Raw genomic sequence first — 25,319 nt, 5'->3', positions numbered from 1 at the left:
CGGTCAACGCCGTCGTCATCCTTCTGCATGAGCGCGCTGCCGATTGCAAAATTACTTGCATCGCAGACGACGCTAAAGGGCTTATCCGCGTCTGGCAATGCCAAGACCGGTGCCTCTACAAGAGATTGCTTCACTGATGTGAACGCATCTTCTTGTTCTTTTAACCAAACCCATTCTGTGTCCTTTTTAAGGAGATCAGATAATGGTTTAGTTTGCTCCGCATAATTCTTGCTATACTTATGCAAGTAATTAGCGAGCCCTAGGAATTGGCGCAAATCCTTCACATGCCGTGGGATTGGCCATTCCTTTACTGATTTTACCTTGTCTGGGTTTGCTCGTACACCATGTGTACCAACGATGCAGCCCAGTACAGGTATCTCAGTGACCCCTATGACGCACTTTTGCAATTTGACGCCATAAGACACAAGATTTCTTGTCAGTTGCGGCGAATAATAAGCACACGACAACTCAATATCGTTGTCTACACCATCAACAGAATCTCTATATCGAGCAAGCACCCTTTACGGCTTACAAATGTATATTGATCAATCCACGCTAGATTCCCTTCAAATTTATAATAATATGGGCTTATTTGTTTTTTTTATTAGTATTTCTACAAAGTAACTTACCAACCAGTCTTCCTGCAGGAGGCACATCCATCACTCGTCAAGTGAGAAGATTTGACTCATATCATAAGGCTGACGATAAGAACTGTCAGGGAGCTGACCGAGCGAAAGAAGACTATAGGTGATACAAATTCCCTAAATTCACTTAGTTGCAAAAACTCCGGGCGTTTCCGTGTTGAGGATGAGCATCCGACCTTTGGATTGTCAAAACATAGCCTTCTCCAGCAGCAATCGTTCTGACTTTCTCCAACAATGCCTCTCGCGTTGGGAACTAAGAGAAAATTGAAGAAACGGATTACATGTATTTGTAAGTGATTGGCTTGCAAATATCTAAACTGGCACTCACCGTTCTAAGGGCAGTAAACTCCTCACTTGGAACCTGTCAAATAGGGTAAAGGGACTGCGTTTTGCGCAAAGCGTGATATGCGTTGCTTGAAAGCGTTATGCGGAAGCGAGGATAAAGAATCTAAGGGCGTCAAATATTTATTCTGATTAGTCAAACTTGAGTATAAATTTACTTGTGGGGCGCCGTTAAGCAAAATGGGGCGCAGTTTATCAAAATGGGGCGCAGTTTATCAAAATGGGGCGCCGTTAACCAAAATGGGGTGCCGTAAACATTTCCCTATAAGTGGGTCAAATATATATTGGCCCCGTATCTTGTTCGAATTGGTTATTATCATGTTATCGATGCAATGAATTGGTTGTTATCATGTTATCTATGCAATGAATTGGTTGTTATCATATTATCTATGCAATGAGCAATGTTTACTGCGTCTCTTTATCTATAAGATGTTTTTGATCTACATCATTCTCCCGTAATTTGCTTTGTCGATGGCAAATTAATATGTCAACCAACACTAAATTAAAAAAATAAATAAATTTAAAACGATTTTTCATTACCCCTCCTAAAATATTTCATAGGTTTCTGGTACACAGCGTTTTCCTTTTATGCCCGCTCATATCAAACTTAGTACAACATTTGGAAATGCGCTAGATGCTGCTTTGTAACGTCAAACCTCAATTTCTCAGCAAGGCAAATATAAAGAGCTGGTTGAGGACGACCATTAGTAAATATTGTTGGGGTAATTGGGTGGCTGAGGCGGTAGCTTGGGATGGTATAATCAGGTTCAAAACTGCAAAATGACGTCATGTCTTTTTAAAATTAAATTTTAATGAGACTTCTTTAAGTCTAAAACTTAACTCTCTCATATAATGCACGAGGTCTTTGCAGTGATTGGTCTGATGATGCTACATTTTGTAGATGTCCAACACTCTTTTAAAGTGTGTTTCTTCATTGTAGTGACTTAAAGCGCCAGAAATAGTACTCATGTCGCAATCTCGCTGAATTATTAGTTGTCCATTGTGGCGCTATGCTCACAAAATTAACGAGACAACATTTGTTTCGGACGTGGTTACTAGAATCTATAAGAATCTGAGTGTTGACGGACAACTTAAGTGGGGTTGCTGAAGCAAGGTACTGTTATCTATTTGACAGCCCTGCACTAAACATGGATGGCGCCAGATTCACGATGGATGGGGAAGAGAAGGTTAAAATGAGCTTTAAAACTATATAATCATCCTCTTACGACAAAACATTTCAAGTGCTTAAATGTTCTAAGCCTAGAAATTAACAGATCGCTGCTCCCGTTGAAGGCGGTAAGCTGGCAAGGCTTATTAGTGATCACAAAAAATATATGGGGTCTAGATGGAGGGAAATGCAGTCGAAGTGGATTGGAGCCAAGAATTACGCAAGAGCTACTGCTTGAACTTCTCACACGCCTCACGGTACGCATCGAGCGTATGGGGGCGTCGCAAAAGTGGCTAGCGTATTTAACTCGGTCGTTGGGCAGGGCAGGGCGATGAGTAGGGAGGCTTTGGTTTAAAGCCGCCTGGAAGCCGTCGCCAGGAGTGTCACCGGCTAATACTGCAGAGCTTAGCAGCATGATAACGGACAATCTTCGACTAACGTCGAGATGGCTCAGGCAGCTGCCTCTCTCGTGTCATACCAACTTTCGTCCGCAAAGCCACTTTTGAATTGAAGTTTATTTCTGAGGTTCCACCCTGGCGCAGTGGTCAAGGACCGACATGTCGACTCAAAGGTCACGGGTTCAAACCCCGCTCCAACCAATAACAATAAATGCAGCAGACTTTCCGATACCCTGGGACCCAGGGTTTCGTTAAGCACAGATAAGCTCTAGGGCTAGAATTCAAAATCAGACTTAAAAACTAAAGAAAAAAATCAGATAAAAAAGAACGGGTTGTAGAAAATCTTAGCCAAAGCCGGGTAGGAATAGTATGTGTAAACGAGAAATTACCACTGTCTTTCAACTGGTATTCTTTATCTTTATTATGCAATTCCTATCTTCACGACATATTCGCACTCGCCTCAGACATTTAAAAAATTCAATTGCCCCTCTGGGGCTTCAAATTCTGATAAAATTGATCGTATCCTCCCATGGGACATGACAGGAACTCACCCTTCAACTGACAAGTCCGTTGTAGAGTATTGTTAAGACCTTGAATCTAATGAATCCGTTATGCAACATGCCTCCCGGCTAGCCTCGCACACCGATAAAGCTTAATTGACATGCAATTCTCAATTTGTCAAGTACCCTCGTGAAAGCAAACGTTGAATTTGACTCACCGAGCACATTGTCCAGCTGCACCGTTTCAGTTTGACTTGATTTGTACAAAATGGCATCGCAATTTAATGTGTCTTGTGCGCTTTGGAAATGTTGGGTTCATGGCAACATACGCGCTTTGACTATCAATGCCAATTTTAATCATCGTCTGGTTCATTGGTTAAACTTTGCGGAGCACATTTCATTCGCTAATTGCTTCCATTGTTGCTTCTCAGGCTGCAGCATATTGTACTTGAGCTGTTAATAGTGCTACAATCAACGACTTCTTGGTTGTCTATGATATCGCACCTCCAGTCAACGTAATGACAATGAGAGCTCTTGCTGTCATTATTATCAGAAGCCCAATCGGGATTATTACTCTTTAGAGCTATGCGCGCGTTGCGTAGGGACAAGCCGGGCGTAAGTGTTTAGTGCTTTCGCACAAATAACATCTGCGGATTATTTTATGCTGGTCCACAGCTTGAAGTATTTCATCTCCCTCATCAACGAGGCTTAGATCCATAGGTTCCGGTTTATAAGACGAACCCGATGTGATCGAAGAGCTTGTACGGTAAATGGGCGTAGTAGTGCGAAGGCAATTATTAAAGTCGCATTCAGCGCGTAGCGCTATGGCAACTGCCTCTTTGAAAGCAGCAGGATGGGATCGGAGCAATTCCGTCCGGGCAACGCCCTCATTGAGACCCCCCATACAGATTGTTACGACAATTGCTTCTTGCACCGGGTCTTAATGCATAGCAGCAATGATAGTTCTCAAATCCTGGACATAACCCCTTAGGGTTCGTTTACCCGGACGAGTTGCTATGATTCGCGATCGCATACGAAAAGTCTGATCAGGCGGTGCAAACATGCAAGTTTTTTGCTGTTTCAGCGAATTCCATGTGGATGAAGCGTCGTTTATAGACGTGTTACACAAGAGTGCCCAATACATGGCTCTACATCAAAGCTTGGATATGGCCATGGCCAACTTTTGTCGTTCTGTTAAGAACAAAGCAGAGTCTATGGACATCTCCATTTGCTTGATCAAAAAAAGGAAGTTTTCTCCCTCTTGAGCCCTCAAATCTCTTAACACTGACAACAAGGCGAGCCTTAGGCTCATACTTAGGTACATAAATGTATCGAGTCGGCATAGATGCCGCTAAGTGGTCCTGGACCTGTCCGATAAGATATAATTCATATTGCGTAAAGGCTTCAAGCCTTGCATCTAGAACCTCTGGTCCCTGGGATATCAACTCAATTTGCTCGATCTCCAAAAAGTCCTGGAAAAGAGTCCTTTACAGCAGAGGCTTATCTATAAGGACTCAGGCGTAGATTGACTACGAGTGCTACCAGGTGTAGCGGAGCTACGTAGCTCCTTAAGTCAGAGGAAGACTTCTAGACTCAAAGAGGCACTAAGTTATTTAGAACTTGTATATTTTTAACAAATCAGTGAGTCGTACAAGCTAGTAAAGCTTAGTGAATCATAGTTCAAGGGATTTCAAGGGTTCGTAGAATCAAGTGGCAATTATTACCCGAGAGTATATACCTTTAGAGGGCTTCTTTCTCTCGCAGATCAAAGCGCAAGCGTTAGGAAGGCACTAGCGCTTTAAGATCAAAAGGCAAACTAAACTTTATGTAATATATTAAATTTAAAACCTTAACCTCGCTAACTTAAAAGAGACTTTGGCCGCCAGATTTATATCTGGCGGCTGCCACATATGTTTTACCCATAATAAATGTGATTTTAGTAATTACCTATTTTGAATAGAACAAAGATTTTACCATAAAGTAAATGTACCACAACAACGGTTCCCCAACCAAAAAAGCCTGCCTCATTACAATAAGCCTCGGGCGTAATGAAGCTGCTCAAAACTCGAACACTGGAGACGAACTTTTTCTCCACCTAGTCCGCTACAGGCATTGCTAAGAAATGCTTTACTAGCCAAAATAGCAGGGCGATCACACTCATGAAATTAACATCATCCATTTAAATTTGCAATCGACAACATTTCCCAGTTAACAAGAAGTCGACTTAAACCTTTCTCTTACTCAAATTTTTCGAGGGAATGCCTCAAGTTTTTCGACAAAACCGCTCGAGAAACCGTCTCGAAGAAAAGTCTTTTTCACGTTTTAAGTTTGCACTCCACCAGCATTTGTCGCGCGTTTATGTTTGCGCTCCAACGACTTGATGTTTTCATACACGCCAAGGAAATTGTACAGCTGACGGAAGAGAAATGGTCGAATCTCCAGCAGCTCCGTAATGTATGCCTCGAGCTGCTGTCTTCGCTTTAGCAAAACGTGAGCCTTGAGGTTCCAAAAGAAGTACTTGAAAGGGAAGTTCAAATGCTTGACACGTTCTCCAATACCCTTGTGCATTTCTCGGATTTCCGAGTAGCGTTTCTTAATGTCCCATTGGAGGCCACCGTACAGCTGCACAGTAATCGTGTATGTAACTTTTGCAGAGTTGATTTCAATGCCGTCGACCGGAAATATTACACCATCGATGAGCCAACGCGGCCTCCAACTGCATACTTCAGTGAAAGGGTCAGCTATTTCATCACCATTCTTATTTGGAGATGTAAGACATGCATCGTCAAGATGTTCGCAGTTACAGTCCGACATGCTTTTTAGAGGAATTAGTATAATCTTAGACCGAGAGAAAATGTGGCTAGATCATGCTGACCGAAGCATACAGCAAATATCTTGTGGCAGTTGACAGCTGGCACTAGTAAAATTTACTACCCGTCGTCGACACCTAAGTCTGTCGTTTGATATGACTTTTTGGAAGCCGAACGAAGCGATTTGTGAAATATGACCTATTCTGATTCTTATAAGAAAAACACAATTGTGTTACGATAGCTTATCCGCTTTTCTTTCTTAGGAGGCCTTCGATTTAATCGAGTGAGGGAGCGAAACCAACGGAAATGTGTTTCGTAACGTTAAATTGGGCGGTCATTTTTTAAGGCTGTTATGTAGCGAGACAAATTCGGGATGGGTTTCGCCATCTCCTTGCTTCCCGTAACGTGCCGCTTTAGTCCTTGACATCGTCACTATTCCGCCACATATTCAATTTGTCTTTGTCTACTTTGTTGTGATTTCCTTACTCTATAGAAAATAGTTTTTACGCAACAAAATACGAAAGAAACTTTATGATTTAGTTCAAAAAAAAGTTCAGTCCAGATTTATAAGGAAAACCATATAATACTAAATATTTAGCCGACACAGTTCTAAAACTAGTTGAAAAGTCGTGTAGACCCAAATTCACTCGTCGAAAGATTGGAGCCCTCTAGTTGTCCATTAAGTTGACAAAGTACAATTTCCACGATTATCGTTGGCGTTAGCGAATACCATGGTGCAGATGAAATGAATTTATGATTTTCTAGTCGCTTTTTGCATTCCGCGCACGGTATGCAGCATATTCATTCGTTGATTATTTTATCTTGAATTCTTTAGTCGGACGTATCCTAACATAGATGCGAGAGCGTATTCCTTTTTGGCAAGCAATATCGACTCCGCGCTACGGTGGACAAATCAAAAGTCAATCTATGACACCGCCAAGACACGTAAACGCTGCAGCTTAAAATAGCTATGAGAATCCTACTGGCGTGTGTACGGTAATCTCAACTTTTAGCGATACTAATAGGCGAAGGACAATTAATTACTGTTAATTTTTATAAATTCATGCATTATATAGGGCCAAGGTGAAGCTGAGTCGGCAGATCTTATGGAAGGCAACATCCGTACGGATCATTTCACGCGGAGGTGCTCACGACAGGACCTCGCAATGAGTTTAGCCGATTGACTTTTAAAATACAAAGGCTGAAATGATTCGTAAGAAATACATAATTAAAACGCATGGGTCCGGACTTTCGCTCGTAATTGATACGACGAGCTACCCACCATTTTGTCTTTCGAAACGCTGAATCCTGCACACCTTCATTAAACATCTAGCGCACCCATTAAAGTTTGAATGAACTCTTAATCGGTTGTTTCGTAGACCATTTTAATCCTACAGCCACATTACGTCCCTACCGGTATTACTTGTCGCCCAATGAAAGGCGCTTTGGCTCTTAAAAATCTCATTTCCAAAAAGCCTCGGTTCCTTGCAACCTCCTCCTCTTTGATCTCATGAGTTCACTCACGAAAACGGTCCTTATCACAGGAAGCACGCGTAGCATCGGCTTAGCACTTGCTGAATACTACACGCAGTCCAAGTGGCACGTTATTGGGACGGCCCGAGCTAGTAGCAACACTGACGAGGTAAATTTGCGAACGTCTTGTTATCGAGTTCGTCTTAATTTCAAACATTTTTTAATGCACTAAATGCCCAGCTTAAAGCACTTTCACCGTCTCGAGTGGTGACGCTTGATACAAGCGATGAATCTTCCGTCCTGGACGCTGCACGTCAACTAGAAGGTGTCCCAATCGACCTTCTTATCAATAACGCCGGCATTTGGTTACCCGACAAGTTGCAAGCCGCCAAAAAAGAAGACTTGATGCGTCAGTTTGAAATTAATACGATTGGTCCATTTCTAACGACTCGTGCCTTTCTACCAAACCTCGAACTTGCCGCGAAGAAGCAAGGAGCTGCCTACGTTGCGCAATTGTCAACTATTTTAGGAAGTATTCATACCAATACGCCCAAAATGGAAGCATACTTCGCCGAAGCCTTTGGGTATTCCGCATCCAAGACTGCACTGAATATGATCAATCGCTCCATGGCAGTCAGCTTGCGTAAGCGTAATATTGGACTGGTGACGTTAAACCCCGGGTACGTGAAAACAGACATGACCAAACATAAAGGCTTCCTGAAGCCTTCGAATGCAGCAAAGGCCATGGCAAATGCTTTGGAGAAATTGACACTTAAGGATTCCGGGAAATTTATCAACGCAGACACGAAATTCCCATCGGCCGAAATCCCGTGGTAACTTGAATGAGCAATGAATTCCGAGATTTAAAAGCATAGCTTCTATCGAAGGTTTCAGTAACAAGAATAATATTGTAATAAAAAACAATATATTGAATCACTATAAAAAGATTTTAAACGTGGTGGAAATAATGAGCTGCCGTTTGTAAGACTTGTAAATTACTTTTTTTCGACGAGCTTTAATATAAAAAAGTAAAATCAAGGCATAAAAAACGAATCAATAGGGATCCGCGCGTGGCCATTTGTCCGAGTTTTCGAGTACAAATTCGCGAAACGTGCGTGGTTTGTGCCCCATGAGCTTCTCCATTCCACTAGTCTCAACTTCATCTTGCGCGCCAGCTTCCAGCGCTCGCAACACACCCAATTCCTCCTCCGTGACATCACCCGGAACTCCTTGTACCCATCGTGCCGGCTGCACCGCCCACAGTGGAAAGTACGAGAAGGTGACGGTATCTCCAATTCCCTCGGACAATATTTTTGCAACTTCCTGAAACGAGAACGCCTCGGGTCCCGTGAATTTGTAAAATCCGTCCCTTTTGTTGAGAGAAAGTATTGCACTCAAGCACTCTGCGATATCAAGCGGATGGACAAAGGCAATTCGTCCAGTCTTAACACTCATCGATAGTGTTCGTCCACGAATTAAAGTATGTAGTCGACCTTGCAGAAAAGTATCCATCCCAGTCGAAGCTCGAATAATTGTTAAATTAAAAGGAAATTCATAAAATGTCTTTTGTAATTCTTGTTCTAATTCCCAATTTGCTTTGCCTATGGCAGAAACCGACTGTTTCTCTACGAACCCATTTGTCCACGACAACTTTAGAATCTGTTGTCGACACGAAACGACCGATGCAATGTTTTGTTCACACTGGAGCCACTCACGAGACAAAAGGCCCGGACAATTAAGGGCATTGTCTTCACAGCCACTAGCTGCTAGAATAGCTCCACTGCATTGACTTAAAGCTTCTTTCATATCGTTTTGATTGGACCAATCTGGGAGTGCCTCATGTTCGTGAGACGCCATGAGACTAGGAAAGCGGAAACGTAGTGAACGTTCGAGATCTCGTGATTGGGACGAAATAATAAATTGAATTTTATCTTGGCGAGATATGGATGAGTTAAGTACAGAGCGGAGGAAGGAGGTTGCGAAGGACAGGGAGTGGCGCGTCACGGGAAGCAAGAACGTTGGCATGATGTAAATTCAGTTTTTTTCATTATTAATTATTTCTTACTGACTTACCGTACAACTCAAAATGGTGGACCGCTCCTTATTTAAATCAAAGCAACAATTACTACAGTAGCGGTCGAAACTGTGGCACACGTTTTGAATGGCAACCGTCAACGAAGGTCCTTGGCATCAATTACTGGTCTCGATATAATTAATTGCTTGATCTAAATACAGAGTTTCACCGCACAAGTGAAGCGGACATGAAAGTCAATTTGACCAGAAATATTGGGTGTAACGGTGTATCGTTACATGAAATTAACACTTAAAGGTTATTAATTATTATCGGAAACCGATAAAGGGACACTTTGGTTTAGCCACACCCATAAAAACTACAGATTAAAAATGACAACATAAACATTTTTATTATTCTGCTATATCGCAAAATTAACAATTATTGTAATGGGGCACACATCGGTTGAAGAACCGTTGTTGTGGTACATTTACTTTATGGGTAAAATAAAGTAAATGTACCACAGCAACGGTTCTTTTATCTAATTTTAAAATAGTTAGTTACTTAAATCCCATTTATTATGGGTTATAAATGTGGTCGCCGCCAGATATAAATCTGGCGGCCAAAATCTATTTTAATTAGCTAGGGTAAGGTTTTTAGCTTTAAATAATTAAATAAAGTACAGTTTTCTTTTGATCTTAAAGCGTTAAGTGCCTTCCTAAGGCTTGCGCATTGATCTGTAAGAGATAGAAGCCTTTCTAAGGTATATCCTCTTGGGCACGAATTGCCACTTAATTCTACGATCCCCTGAATCCCTGGAACTAGGATTCCTTAAGCTTTAATAGCTTGTACGACTCCATGAGTTGTTAAACCCATTAGGTCAAAAGACCAAAGTGACTCTCTGAGTCTGAAAGTCTTCCTCTGACTTTAGGAGCGAGGTAGCTCCGCTATACCTGGTAGCACTTGTAGTCAATTTACGCCTGAGTCTTTAAAATACTAATTTCTCACGAAAATGGAAGAGGTTCCGGAATTGTCAGAAGCGCAACGCGCCGCTTATGACAAGCTCAAAGCCTTATTCGGGCTTGAGCACGTGGAATTTATTATCTGCCAGGGACCAGAGGTCCCTGGCAGATGCAAGGCTTGAAGCCTTCATGCGGTACGAAGCCTCCCTGATCGGTCAGGTACAGGACCATTTAGCGGCATCTATGCCAACCCGGTACATCTCTGTACCTGGCTCAGAGCCGAGGGCTCGCGCTCTAACTGTAAATGTGAAAATATTTGAGGGAAAAGAGGGGGGAAATCTTCCTTTTTGTATTAAGATAATGGAAATGTCCATTGATTCCGCCTTGTTCTTAACAGAACGGCATAAGGTTGCTATAGCCATTTTCAAACTTGGAGGTAGAGCCATGGAGTGGGCACTATCGTGCAGCACGTCCATTAACGACGCTATCCCCTCATGGGATTCGCTGAAACAGCAAATGACGAGCATGTATGCTCCGCCTGATCAGGCTTTTTGCATGCGAGCACGGCTCCTAGCGACTCGACAGGATATAAGAACTCTAGGGGACTTTGTCCAGGAGTTGAGAACTCTCATTGCATCTATGCATCAAGACCCGGTACAAGAAGCAATTGTAGTACCATCTCTATGAGGCTCTCAATGAGGGCGTTGCCCGGACGGAATTGTTCCGATCTCATCCGGCTACGTTCGAAGAGGCAGTTGCCATAGCGCTACGCGCCGAGTTTGCCTTTAAGTCTGCTCGCGCTAGCACGCCTGTTTACCGAACAAGCTCTTCGAGCACATGAGTTCCGTCTAATACAGCGAAACCTATGGATATGAGCCTCGTTGAGGAAGGAAAAGAGGCTCTTCAAGCTGTGGAGCAGCATAAGACCATCCATAGATGTTGTATGTGCGGAAGCACGAAACATTTGCGTCTTGCCTGCTCTCTTCGAAATTCGCGTTAAGCTCGAAAGAGCTCCAACTCCGACTTATACCAGAGATCTGGTACGCTGCGGGAAAACGTCGATACCCAGTAGGTGCGGGGCGCCCTACTGGGGAAGCCCTAGGCTCTGTTGAACCTCAAAGAGGTGAGAAAAAATAGAACCTAGCACCGATTAGCTCGGTGCTCAATGGCACGGGGCGAGAGTACAAGCCTGGCTTGCTAGTCTTTCAAGCGACTGTAAAAGGATTTGATAAGCCGTGGTCAATTTTTATCGACTCAGGAGCGTCTTGCAATTATGCTCGACGCCTTTCCCTTGAAGGAACTCAACAATACGTTGAGGCGCTTAGAGCGCATGAAGGTGATACAATCACTGTTCGCTTAGCGACTGGAACTCATGTCACTGTTCCCAAAGTTCCATTGAACTTAGGTATAAAGTTTCTGGACTTTGACAGTATGAAACGCTGTCTCGTCCTTGATTTGGGTTCGAGATATGATCTTATCCTTGGTATGGCCTGGTTAAAACACCATGAGCCATGGATCAATTGGAGGTCTAAGACCTTAGGCGCCGCGCGCATTATTCCTAGCAAAGTTTTGGAGAGTCATGAACCCACCTTTGCTCGGCAACAAAAGCGCTATTGGCGCGGATCATTGAATGAGTCTGTCAGTGTTTTAGACATTCGCATGTCTGATTTAATAAACTCTAATGTTAAAAACATTAGTTCTGAGCCCGACTCAGCAGAAATAAGTGGAACGGCACGTACTCCGTCGAGTGACACTCGTTATAATAACGATTCACTAAATGCTGAAAGCATTGTTGGCCTAAGGCCGAATCATCAAGGGTGCAATATCCCTGAGATACGTGGAGTGGCACGTCTAAGTCCACCGAGTATGGTCGGCCGAGGTGGCATCATACTGAGTGTCAGTAGTGACACTGTTGGCGGTTCGCCAGGACCTCAAGGGTGCAATATCCCTGAGATACGTGGAGTGGCACGTCTAAGTCCACCGAGTATGATCGGCCGAGGTGGCATCATACTGAGTGTCCGTAGTGACACTGTTGGCGATTCGCCAGGACCTCAAGGGTGCAATATCCTGAGATACGTGGAGTGGCACGTCTAAGTCCACCGAGTGTGGTCGGCCGAGGTGGCACCATACTGAGTGTCAATAGTGACACTATTGGCAGTTCGCCAGGGCATTTTAAGTCAAACCCTCCTAATGCACGTGAAGCGACAGGTAAACGTTCGCTGGATAAGGAAGTTGAGTTACCTAACTCCTTGTCGGATGTCAAATTAGACACCATGTCTTGTATAGAACCAATACAGGCTGGAAAACCCGGGGACGTGAATGTCCCGGCCTCTAAGAGGCGAATTGTCTCCCCTCTCCAAGACAGGGTGGACACGAAGCGTGTATACCCTCAAAAAGTGATACGAGTGAGCAAGTACATACGCTTGTAAATGGCGTAACTGGTAACATTGAGGGGGAAGTTAGCCTTGTGGCAATCCCCTCGTTACAAGCTCTTTTAGAGCTAGACAAAATGTCTATTGATGAGTGCGGTCGAGCGTTATAAGCTGGTGACTTATCTGAAATGGTGGTCATTCGACCTATGGTTGAGTTAAACTCATCGTCACTTCGACGAAGCTGTCCTGGATGACAAAAAGCTGCACTTAGTGCGCGAAATGGGTCATCGATCCTTAAAGATCCTACGGATCCCTTTTATTCCTTAATTAAAGAATTCCAAGATGTGGTTTCTAAAATAACCCACCATCTGTTTTACCTCCGGATAGAGGTGTTCGTCATGAAATTGACTTGGTTCCGGGAACCAAATACTGTGTCACAAGACAATGGCCTTTACCAAGGGAGCAGTGTGACGTCATTGATGATTTCTTCCGTGCTAAGCACGAGGCTGGAATGGTACGAAAAAGCAAATCTCCTCATTCGACACCGACATTTTGTGTTAAAAAGCCAAATGGTAAATGGCGCATTGTGCATGCTTGGTGGGATGTACAATGTACAGTGCATTGGACTTAGTCGATGGTTACTACCAGTTGCTCATGCGAGCTAGTGATATTCCGCTTACAGCGGTTAGCATCCCAAGCGGTATGTTATGGGAGTGGCTGGTCATGCCACAAGGGCTTTCCAACGCCCCGGCAACATTTAATCGTCTAGTGACGCAACTGTTTCGCCCTCATCGAGGTTATGCACAGACTTATTTCGATGACATTTTGTCCATAGTCGTGCGGAGCAGGGTCGGTCGGATATGGAAAACCATTTAGACCATTTGCGAGCAGTGCTCGAGTGCATGCGCACAAACAAATTGTATGCCAATGCATCTAAATGCATTTTTGGCGCAGACGAAATTCAATTTTTAGGATGCTTCATTGGAAAGCGAGGCCTTAGAGCGGATCCCACTAAGGTAAAAGCCATAGTAGATTGGCCGGTTCCTAAAAACCAACAGGATTTGCGTAAGTGGTTGGGTCTCGCCAATTATTTACACAAATATTGCGAAAATTACGCTGATATGGCTAGGCCGTTATCTAATCTCCTTTAAAAGGATACAGAATGGTGCTGGACTAGCACCGAAAATAATGCTTTTCGAGCAGTTAAGGATAGTCTTATCCATGCCCCGATTCTGGCACTGCCAAACCCAAATTGGCCTTTCGGTGTCGTCTGTGAAGCATCGGATTTTGCCATTGGCAGTGCTCTGTTACAAACAGATGTTGAGGGGCATGAACGTGTTATTGCGTTCGAGTCTAGACAGCTTAAAGCTGCGGAAAAGAACTACCCAGTTCATGACAAAGAGTTACTTGCTATGAAGTATGCTCTCATCAAATTCAGAGTTCATCTGCTCGGCTCTAAGCCGTTTGTGATTTATACAGATCACGCGTCATTACGCACGGCGACTATGTCGCCCCATCTCTCACAGAGAATGGTCAGATGGCTATCCTTTTTAGCGGAATACAACTTCGAGGTGAAGTATAAACCCGGCAAGCAAAATGCTGGCCGATGCGTTATCACGCAGGCCGGATTATGAGCTTTCTCATTTAGCGACTATCTCGTCACCTATTCCTGAATTAATCCGTTCGGCTTACGCCAAGGATGAACAGTGTGTAGCTCTGCTACGAGCCTTAAATAAATCGGATTCGGGTATTAAATGACCGGCACGTTTGCGTGCAAGGTTACATCGATTTTCTATCGAAAACAACCTGTTGCTTTATTGCACAGACATCGCGGACTCTACGGGTGTCGTTGTTCCTCATGATGAGGATTTGAAGTACCGGATCCTCTATGAGGCACGCGATACTGTCCTTGGTGGTCATCTCGGTAGAGAAAAGACCTACGGCTTTATCAGCCAGAGTTATTGGTGGCCAAACTTTATAAATGGGTCAGCACGTATGTTCGCACATGCGAAACGTGCCAACGGGTTAAACCCTCGGCACATGCTGCTGCGCCAGAGGCGAGTCTTCCCGTTCCCATCGGATGCTGAAAGTCCATTAGTATGAATTTTGTTTTTGGGCTACCGAAAAAATTAGCCGGTAACTCCGGTATAGTGGTCTTTGTTGACCGTTTGAGCAAAATGGCTAACTTAGCGGCCGTGCCTGATTTCATTGATGGAGAGTGTACAGCTAAGCTGTTTATCGATCGCGTATTTCGACAACACGGTTTGCCAGTGGCAATTGTCTCTGATCGGGATCCCCGTTTCACGGGCAAATTCTGGAAATCAATTTTCCGAGTGCTTGGCACCAGATTGGATATGTCCACTGCGGACCATCCGCAGACCGATGGTCAAACTGAACGTGTCAATCGCGTCATTGATGACGTTTTACGCAGCGTGTGTGCTCCGACACCAAAGCGCTGGAGCTCCTTCTCCCAGTTGTGGAATATGCGTTAAATAATGCTGTTCATGCCTCTACAGGCTATACTCCGTTCTATATAGACGGTCTTACCCACCTGCGCGTTCCACTAACGATACCATTGCGTGGTTCAGGGCTTGGTGGGGGAGAATTGGCCGATAGGCTTGCTGATATCTGCTCTGTTACCGTTCGGAAATAAGTAAGCGAGTTTCTCGCGACAAGATTTAGTGTCTTAAGACATGTAAGGGATACGATGGCTGATAGCCAAGACAAACAAAAAGAACAAGCAGATGCCAAAGGCAGAAGCTGTATAAATTCTTATATGGTCGGAGACCGAGTTTTACAAACGCTAAAAACCTACCTACCAACTTGGTTTCCGCGGTCTTCAAGACCAAATTGCGCCCGGTCGTGGCCAAGAAGGGCCTAGCTTATACGCTAAACCTCCCAGCAAGCTGCGTACACACCCAGTGTTTTACGTTGGCTTGCTTAAGCCATATCGGGACCCTTCCCACGTGGACTTGAAGGCGCTTGCGCCGAGACAGGCGGTCGTGCCGCAGATTGCTGCATCCTCACCAGGATGTCCAGCTGGCCCTATAAACGAGGCTGCTGACGCTCCAGCGTCAAAGGCGGTCCCGAACCGCCTCAAAAGAGCTCTCAACCCGAGCAAGAACCTCACGAAGAAGTTGCACCTCGTGCCGTAGAGCATCAAATGCTTCCGCCGAAAGTTCGGCCCCCTCCCGCGCTGCTTGATGCGCGGGGGAGCCTTCAGTTTCATGTGGAGAAACTTTTAAAGCGACGTCGTCATGAGGGTCAATACCAGTATCTGGTGAAGTGGCTAGGGTACTCCTCTTCTGAAAACTCTTGGGAGTTCGAAGTACCTCTTCGGCAAGATTGCCCGTACGCCGTTGACGTTTTTAAGCGCCAAGCTCAGGGTCAGCTCGCGTCAAACGACGCTTCCCACCACTAAACGTGGGATTGGGTGGATCTTTAGCCTCAGTGCGGCTTCGATCCTTGGTTGTACGGTCAACCGAAGCACTGAAATTTTGGCTAGGCCTTTCTTCGTTTTGTGGCATAAATGCCGTAACTGGCCTTTGGCCTTAAGCTCAGCAAAGTCGAAGCGAAGCTTCCGTTCCAAACGAACATCACCTCTACCCGCAGACTCTCTGATATTCCAGATATTACGGAGTTTGCGGGCTCGGTGAACCCATTTCTCAAATGAGACTTCGTTTTCAGTCCTTGTTTCGTTCGGAAACAAAACGATCGGAATTCCCTCATGGATGTCCCCGAAGCCCCACGGGCTTGATCACGTAAACGCGTCAGATACTGGCTTCGCGTCATTACCTTCGGCGTAAGGTATTGCTCATGAAGAGCGTCGCGAGCAGCGATCTCCTCCGGCGTCCTCGCTGGGTCAGCACAGATCCAGATGGCTAAGCTATGACCCGCTATCTCTTTGAGGCGCTCGTCCGCACTAAGCGGAGTGAATCTATATTCACTATGAGCCTTAGCTTTTCCGTATTTCGGCAGCTCGACGACGAGCTCTTTCCTCTATGAGGATTATCTGCTATTGCTCTTCATCGAGCGGATTCGTAATGATGTTGGACTCAGGGTCCCGTGTCCTGCTCAATGCAGTTAAGACATCAGCGGCACCATTTCTGGAAACGGATTCGGGGCTCGCCGACGTTCGTCCGGAGGAGAAGGCGTGAGCGAACGCCGCTCTTTTTCCTCCTCCTCTGATTGAGAGTGACTTTTAAAGTCCACCGTTCCCTCATCGTCGAGGAAGGTGCTCAGAGTCTGTGACTCACGCTTGATTGTCATTAGACAAAGGAATTGAAAACACAACCAAACGGTTAGCTGTTTAGGTTCCAACCTCAAAGATGAAATGTAGCGAATGTTGTCACTCGGTGTCAACAGTCTGATGGGGGGGGGGGTAATGGGGCACACATCGGTTGGAGAACCGTTGTTGTGGTACATTTTTTTAACCCTATTATCTAATTCTAAAATAGTTAGTTACTTAAATCCCATTTATTATGAGTAATAAATGTGGTCGCCGCCAGATATAAACTGGCGGCCAGAATCTATTCTAATTAGCTAGGGTAAGGTTTTTAGATTTAAATAATTAAATAAAGTACAGTTTTCTTTTGATCTTAAAGCGTTAAGTGCCTTCCTAAGGCTTGCGCATTGATCTGTAAGAGATAGAAGCCTTTCTAAGGTATATCCTCTTGGGCACGAATTGCCACTTAATTCTACGATCCCCTGAATCCCTGGAACTAGGATTCCTTAAGCTTTAATAGCTTGTACGACTCCATGAGTTGTTAAACCCATTAGGTCAAAAGACCAAAGTGACTCTCTGAGTCTGAAAGTCTTCCTCTGACTTTAGGAGCGAGGTAGCTCCGCTATACCTGGTAGCACTTGTAGTCAATTTACGCCTGAGTCTTTAAAATACTAATTTCTCACGAAAATGGAAGAGGTTCCGGAATTGTCAGAAGCGCAACGCGCCGCTTATGACAAGCTCAAAGCCTTATTCGGGCTTGAGCACGTGGAATTTATTATCTGCCAGGGACCAGAGGTCCCTGGCAGATGCAAGGCTTGAAGCCTTCATGCGGTACGAAGCCTCCCTGATCGGTCAGGTACAGGACCATTTAGCGGCATCTATGCCAACCCGGTACATCTCTGTACCTGGCTCAGAGCCGAGGGCTCGCGCTCTAACTGTAAATGTGAAAATATTTGAGGGAAAAGAGGGGGGAAATCTTCCTTTTTGTATTAAGATAATGGAAATGTCCATTGATTCCGCCTTGTTCTTAACAGAACGGCATAAGGTTGCTATAGCCATTTTCAAACTTGGAGGTAGAGCCATGGAGTGGGCACTATCGTGCAGCACGTCCATTAACGACGCTATCCCCTCATGGGATTCGCTGAAACAGCAAATGACGAGCATGTATGCTCCGCCTGATCAGGCTTTTTGCATGCGAGCACGGCTCCTAGCGACTCGACAGGATATAAGAACTCTAGGGGACTTTGTCCAGGAGTTGAGAACTCTCATTGCATCTATGCATCAAGACCCGGTACAAGAAGCAATTGTAGTACCATCTCTATGAGGCTCTCAATGAGGGCGTTGCCCGGACGGAATTGTTCCGATCTCATCCGGCTACGTTCGAAGAGGCAGTTGCCATAGCGCTACGCGCCGAGTTTGCCTTTAAGTCTGCTCGCGCTAGCACGCCTGTTTACCGAACAAGCTCTTCGAGCACATGAGTTCCGTCTAATACAGCGAAACCTATGGATATGAGCCTCGTTGAGGAAGGAAAAGAGGCTCTTCAAGCTGTGGAGCAGCATAAGACCATCCATAGATGTTGTATGTGCGGAAGCACGAAACATTTGCGTCTTGCCTGCTCTCTTCGAAATTCGCGTTAAGCTCGAAAGAGCTCCAACTCCGACTTATACCAGAGATCTGGTACGCTGCGGGAAAACGTCGATACCCAGTAGGTGCGGGGCGCCCTACTGGGGAAGCCCTAGGCTCTGTTGAACCTCAAAGAGGTGAGAAAAAATAGAACCTAGCACCGATTAGCTCGGTGCTCAATGGCACGGGGCGAGAGTACAAGCCTGGCTTGCTAGTCTTTCAAGCGACTGTAAAAGGATTTGATAAGCCGTGGTCAATTTTTATCGACTCAGGAGCGTCTTGCAATTATGCTCGACGCCTTTCCCTTGAAGGAACTCAACAATACGTTGAGGCGCTTAGAGCGCATGAAGGTGATACAATCACTGTTCGCTTAGCGACTGGAACTCATGTCACTGTTCCCAAAGTTCCATTGAACTTAGGTATAAAGTTTCTGGACTTTGACAGTATGAAACGCTGTCTCGTCCTTGATTTGGGTTCGAGATATGATCTTATCCTTGGTATGGCCTGGTTAAAACACCATGAGCCATGGATCAATTGGAGGTCTAAGACCTTAGGCGCCGCGCGCATTATTCCTAGCAAAGTTTTGGAGAGTCATGAACCCACCTTTGCTCGGCAACAAAAGCGCTATTGGCGCGGATCATTGAATGAGTCTGTCAGTGTTTTAGACATTCGCATGTCTGATTTAATAAACTCTAATGTTAAAAACATTAGTTCTGAGCCCGACTCAGCAGAAATAAGTGGAACGGCACGTACTCCGTCGAGTGACACTCGTTATAATAACGATTCACTAAATGCTGAAAGCATTGTTGGCCTAAGGCCGAATCATCAAGGGTGCAATATCCCTGAGATACGTGGAGTGGCACGTCTAAGTCCACCGAGTATGGTCGGCCGAGGTGGCGTCATACTGAGTGTCAGTACTGACACTGGTGGCGGTTCGCCAGGACCTCTATGGTGCAATATCCTTGAGATACGTGGAGTGTCACTACTAAGTCCACCGAGTGTGGTCGGCCGAGGTGGCACCATACTGAGTGTCAATAGTGACACTATTGGCAGTTCGCCAGGGCATTTTGGGTCAAACCCTCCTAATGCACGTGAAGCGACACGTAAACGTTCGCTCGATAAGGAATTTGAGTTACCTAACTCCTTGTCGGATGTCAAATTAGACACCATGTCTTGTATAGAACCGATACAGGTTGGAAAACCCGGAGACGTAAATATTCCGGCCTCTAAGAGGCGTATTGTCTCCACTGCAAGACAGGGTGGACACGAAGCGTGTATACCCTCACAAAGTGATACGAGTGAGCAAGTACATACGCTTGTAAATGGCGTAACCGGTAACATTAAGGGGGAAGTTAGCCTTGTGGCAATCCCCTCGTTACATGCTCTTTTAGAGTTAGACAAAATGTCTATTGATGAGTGCGGTCAAGCCTTAAAAGCTGGTGACTTATCTGAAATGTTGGTCATTCGACCTATGGTTGAGTTAAACTCATCTTCACTTCTCGACGAAGCTGTCCTGGATGACACAAAAGCTGCACTTAGTGCGCGAAATGGGTCATCGATCCTTAAAGATCCTACGGATCCCTTTTATTCCTTAATTTAGGAATTTCAAGATGTGGTTTGTAATAACCCACCATCTGTTTTACCTCCGGATAGAAGTGTTCGTCATGAAATTGACTTAGTTCTAGGAACCAAATACTGTGTCACAAGACAATGGTCTTTACCAAGGGAGCAGTGTGACGTCATTGACGATTTCTTCCGTGCTAACACGAGGCTGGAATGGTACGAGAGAGCACAAGGCCATGCTGCGGCGGAGTCCGTCACTCAGACTCAGGATGAGCTGAGGCATGAGCAGGCTCGGAGCGAGGCTCTCAACAGGACTGTTGAGATGCTCTCTGCCCGGCCGCATCAGCCGAGGCCCATTCGGATGGACCCGCCCAAGTTCGATGGAACTGCGGCGCACACGATTGTCCACTGGCTTTTAGCCGTGGAGCATTGCGGTGTCGCCCAGCTCATCGAGGACGACAGCCGGATGGTGTCGTACGCCATGTCGCATCTGCGCGGTAAGGCCTTAGAGTGGGCTTACTCGGCGCTTATGGAGGACAGAAAGGCGTTCCCTACATGGTCGATCTTAAAAGAAAAGATTCGCGCCATGTTCTAGCCGCCGAACAACGAAGTGTTGCTTTAGGCGCGCTTCTTTGGAGCGCGACAGGCGAAGCGATCTCTGCAAGAGTATGTGCAAGAGATGCGCTCGCTGTTGGCGTCCAAAACCGTAGGTCCGATTCCAAAGCACATAAAGGTGCCCACATTTATGAACGGACTACGGCATGACCCATCGCGACAGGCTCTTTTCAGAAAGGTGCCGTCGACGATGGAAGAGGCAATCCAAATTGCCTTTGTTGAGGAGCATTCCTATAGCAGTGCCTCGGCGACAGCTTGGTATAAGCCGTCGGCCGAGAGGTCAGATGCCACTCCTATGGAGTTGGGCAATGCAGACGTGGTCTGTTATAAATGCGGCAAGCGCGGCCAAATGATGGCTCGCTGCTATGCCATGGTCTCTGCTGGGGCGAAGACGCCCAGCAAGAGGAATCCCTTTCCAAAACGCGGTGGCAAGAACAAGCGTGCGAGACGCATGAGTTCTGCATCGACCACTGAGGGGTCGAGAAATGCAGGAGCACAGTAGGGGCGGGATGCCCTACTGACGCGGACTCTGAAGCTACCCCTAAGTTCAGAGTTGTGGAACAAATGGGTAGCATAGTCCCTGAGGTCTCGAAATTTCGGACCTCAACCCTGCTGGTCTATAGCGCTCATGTAAGAGGCTATGACCAGGTGATGACCCTCCTAGTGGATTCGGGTGCATCACAAAATTTTGTGAAACTCGCGGCTCTAAGAAAGAGACCGGCGATGTTTGAGTCGCTTTGCCAGGATGGCAAGCGAGAAGAGGCGACCGTTCGTTTAGCGAACGGCGCGCTCGTTAAGTCTGAGGGAGTTCAGGTAGAACTCGCCTTCAGCTTTAGTGACTTCTCTTGTAAAGAGAAGTTCACAGTGCTAGGAATGGAGAGTCCGTATGACCTCATCCTAGGCATGCCATGGTTGGCAAAGTACCAACCATGGATAGACTGGCGTACACGCACAGTTGCGAACTCTACGCAGGACACCGGAAAGGATGTGCTCCTGCGAGAGGCGTATGCAACTGATGTCGTGTCGAACACAGTTGAGGGTGCGTTGACGGGATGTCAAACGTCACCAATTCCTACCCAGCTCGTGGAGACTGAGGTAGTGAATAGGACGATGACAAGTAGTCATGCGTCCGAATGTCCTGCACAGAGCCGAGAGCCTGTGGCAGTAGACGGCGAGCTGACAAGAAGTCATGCGTCGCATAAACCGGCACAGTGCCAAGAGCCTGGTGCGGTTGGAAGGGGTGCGTTAGCCAGGAGTGCAACGGCACCCGCTTCCCAGAAAAAGGTCGTGGTGACTCGAAGAACGAGTACCCGACAGATTAGGACGATCAAAGGCACGTCTAAACGAGTGACCTTTGGATCAGTCTCTAATGAAGAGGACGGGCCTTCGAACGAGGTGTTCGAGGCCGTCAAAGACGAAATTGCGGAGGCATCCTCAGTTGAGGTGCTCCGGCAAGTCTTTAAATCTGCCGAGGAGATAGTAAATCTCCCGGAGATGTCGTGGGATCTGTTCCTTGCCGAATTAAAGGAAGGAAAGATCCACGAAATAGTCNGAACAAATGGGTAGCATAGTCCCTGAGGTCTCGAAATTTCGGACCTCAACCCTGCTGGTCTATAGCGCTCATGTAAGAGGCTATGACCAGGTGATGACCCTCCTAGTGGATTCGGGTGCATCACAAAATTTTGTGAAACTCGCGGCTCTAAGAAAGAGACCGGCGATGTTTGAGTCGCTTTGCCAGGATGGCAAGCGAGAAGAGGCGACCGTTCGTTTAGCGAACGGCGCGCTCGTTAAGTCTGAGGGAGTTCAGGTAGAACTCGCCTTCAGCTTTAGTGACTTCTCTTGTAAAGAGAAGTTCACAGTGCTAGGTATGGAGAGTCCGTATGACCTCATCCTAGGCATGCCATGGTTGGCAAAGTACCAACCATGGATAGACTGGCGTACACGCACAGTTGCGAACTCTACGCAGGACACCGGAAAGGATGTGCTCCTGCGAGAGGCGTATGCAACTGATGTCGTGTCGAACACAGTTGAGGGTGCGTTGACGGGATGTCAAACGTCACCAATTACTACCCATCTCGTGGAGACTGGGGTAGTGAAAAGGGCAATGACAAGTAGTCATGTGTCCGAATGTCCTGCACAGAGCCGAGAGCCTGTGGCAGTAGACGGCGAGCTGGCGGGAAGTCAAGCGTCGCATAAACCGACACAGTGCCAAGAGCATAGTGCGGCTGGATGGGTTGAGTTAGTTAGGAGTGCAACGGCACCTGCTTCCCAGAAAAAGGTCGTGGTAACTCGAAGAGCGAGTACCCGACAGATTAGGACGATCAAAGGCTTGTCTCAACGAGTGACCTTTATATCAGTCTCTAATAAAGAGGACGGGCCTTCGAACGAGATGTTCGAGGCCGTCAAAGACGAAATTGCGGAGGCATTCTCAGTTGAGGTGCTCCGGTAAGTCTTTAAATCTGCCGAGGAGATAGTAAATCTCCCGGAGATGTCGTGGGATCTGTTCCTTGCCGAATTAAAGGAAGGAAAGATCCACGAAATAGTCGCACCAGTTCCAGAAGAGAACTTGGTGGACTGTTGCTCGTCGTCCACAATGGACGAGAGCGTCCTAGAAACGGACAAAAAGAAGCGGTACGCTGCTCAAGGCTGGGATGCCTTGAGAGACAGTCCGCTCTTTGAGGTTCTGTGGAAACATCGTGACGTGTGACGAGAAGAAGTACCGAACCGCCTACCAGCAGATAGGGGCATCGGGCACGAGATAGACCTCGAACCTGGCACCAAGTATTGTGTGACCAAGCAACGGCCGTTGCCGAAAGAACAAGTCGATTATATCGATGAGCTCTTCGACAAGCGAGCCAGAGCAAATCACCTCACTGCAGCTCGACCTTTTGTGTGCGTAAAGCCACAAGTAGATGGCGCGTGGTTCATGCTTACAAAAAGCTGAACACGGCGACCAAACCGGCGCAAACGCCAATCCGCGGAAAGATGTCGAACTCCATGGGAAAGTCAACTATCTTTTCCGCGTTGGATTTGAAAGATGGCTACTATCAGGTACTCATGAGAGAGTCCGATGTAGCCAAAACGGCAGTAAGGACCCCAAGCGGTATGCTTTGGGAGTGGCTTGCGATGCCCCAAGGTTTGAAAAACGCACCAGCGACATTCAACCGAGTGGTGGCTCACGTGATGCGTCAGCACCGTGCCTACGCGCCTCATTACTTTGACGATGTATTCGTGCATAGTGGGGCCGAGGACGGGCTGAGCGCAATAGAGTCGCACAAGCGTCATTTAGACGCTGTGTTGCAGACTTTAAAGGACGCCCAATTGTACACCACGGGTTTGCTTGGACAGTCAAACGGAAGACACGCTGTCTCAAAGAATGGATATGTTGTAATTTACGTTACGATGAAGCGTGATGATTGTGGATCGAGCTGTAACAACCGAGGACCAACAAAGTATCGGTGATATTGTGACGAGTGGGGTAGCTACTATTGAGTCTGGACAACCGGTGCAGAGGGGTAATTTAATGTACTTCCACCTGCATTCTGATCATCTAAATTTCGACACAATTGAACGTCTGGCGCGTACGCCACGGTCTAGAATCGAGCTGACGGATCATGAAAAAAACGCATTAATTAATGTGTGCACAAGGAATCAGACACGTGCCGTTCAGCCAAAAAAGGATACCAGTGAGAGTGCACCGACGGATCGCGTTGGAGCTGTGATTCGTAGCGACCTCAAGGGTCCGATTACACCGAGCGATCGCAGAGGTAAAAGGTATCTGGTCAGCTTTGTGGACCACAGGACCAATTATGGTCGAGTCTTTCTGTCGAAAACGAAGGACCAAGCTGCAAGAAAATTTCTTCATTTTGAGAAAAGTTATTATTGCCCCGTGCCCGTGCTTCGTCCAGATGGTGGCGGAAAATATAAGAACGTCAATTCATTTGTTGTGAGACTGGAGTTGCACGGCAAATTATGTAGGCTGGAAACCAGGCTGGAATGGAAAGCGCGGCGCATGCACCGGACCGTAACGAATATGATTCACTGCATGACTATTCCGTGTGATCTAATACTTTCCTATTGGGGAGATGCAGCCGAATATGCGGCTAACTTGTCAAACAGAATATGACGCTTCTCCAGCCCTAAGCGCACGTTTTTATTGAAGATGTTGACTGGGAAGTCGCCAAGTATGTTGGACATTATCCTTCTGGAACCCAGTGTGGGGTGCACCGTAATACTAAAAAGGAATCCTAAAAGCAGCGCCCCGAGGTTAGAGTTGTTGATGGACAGAGCAATACAACGAAAGGTTTTCGCGTTTAGCTTACGCGTGATCGTACTGTCATCACTACACGCCACGTCCGTCAAGTCAAGGCACCGACTAGCGAGGATAATAAACAATTGGAGGAGGTCTTAAGTGACGAGGCCGATTATGAAAAACAAGCACTAGCACGCGCATGCCAAGACCAGTTCGCTAGTGCCGACCGTCAAATGACTCTGGTAACTCAAATTGTAAAGATGGAAGGTCTAGTTGAAGCGCGTCAGGATAACTGCGTGCCCAATTCATTAAAAATAAGTTACGACGATCTAAACGAACTACAAAAAAGTCGTTGCGGCAA

The 25,319-nt window shown here is 46.2% G+C and overlaps 4 protein-coding genes across 4 annotated transcripts; 2 read left to right on the top strand and 2 right to left on the bottom strand.

The window, feature by feature from the left end:
* Positions 1–5,374: 5,374 nt before the first annotated feature.
* On the bottom strand, positions 5,375–5,866 carry CCR75_007826 (uncharacterized protein; the record flags this gene model as incomplete). The annotated part of the gene is made up of 1 exon (XM_067965882.1): positions 5,375–5,866. One exon carries the CDS (start codon positions 5,864–5,866, stop codon positions 5,375–5,377), a length of 492 nt encoding a protein of 163 aa, XP_067816031.1.
* Positions 5,867–6,717: 851 nt separating this feature from the next.
* CCR75_007827 (uncharacterized protein) lies at positions 6,718–7,046 on the top strand (the record flags this gene model as incomplete). The annotated part of the gene is made up of 2 exons (XM_067965883.1): positions 6,718–6,807; positions 6,939–7,046. The coding sequence occupies 2 exons, from the start codon at positions 6,718–6,720 to the stop codon at positions 7,044–7,046; spliced, it is 198 nt and encodes a 65-aa protein (XP_067816030.1).
* Positions 7,047–7,244: 198 nt separating this feature from the next.
* Positions 7,245–8,282, top strand: CCR75_007828 (uncharacterized protein). The gene is made up of 2 exons (XM_067965884.1): positions 7,245–7,504; positions 7,576–8,282. Exons 1-2 carry the CDS (start codon positions 7,373–7,375, stop codon positions 8,170–8,172), a joined length of 729 nt encoding a protein of 242 aa, XP_067816061.1. The 5' UTR covers positions 7,245–7,372; the 3' UTR covers positions 8,173–8,282.
* A 106-nt stretch (positions 8,283–8,388) lies between these two features.
* Positions 8,389–9,192, bottom strand: CCR75_007829 (uncharacterized protein; the record flags this gene model as incomplete). Its single annotated transcript, XM_067965885.1, has 1 exon — positions 8,389–9,192. One exon carries the CDS (start codon positions 9,190–9,192, stop codon positions 8,389–8,391), a length of 804 nt encoding a protein of 267 aa, XP_067816062.1.
* Between the last annotated feature and the right edge of the window lie 16,127 nt (positions 9,193–25,319).

The sequence above is a fragment of the Bremia lactucae genome, linkage group LG7 (genome assembly GCF_004359215.1).
Source record: "Bremia lactucae strain SF5 linkage group LG7, whole genome shotgun sequence".
Taxonomy (NCBI): domain Eukaryota; phylum Oomycota; class Peronosporomycetes; order Peronosporales; family Peronosporaceae; genus Bremia; species Bremia lactucae.
The sequence above is the reverse complement of the archived record's forward strand: the minus strand, read 5'-3'. Positions and strand labels throughout refer to the sequence as shown.

Bases quoted from the DNA above. Each gene is read 5' to 3' on its own strand.
- CCR75_007828 (XM_067965884.1), top strand. From the start codon at position 7,373: ATGAGTTCACTCACGAAAACGGTCCTTATCACAGGAAGCACGCGTAGC. The intron at 7,505-7,575 runs GTAAATTTGCGA...CTAAATGCCCAG, and splicing joins CTAGTAGCAACACTGACGAG to CTTAAAGCACTTTCACCGTC.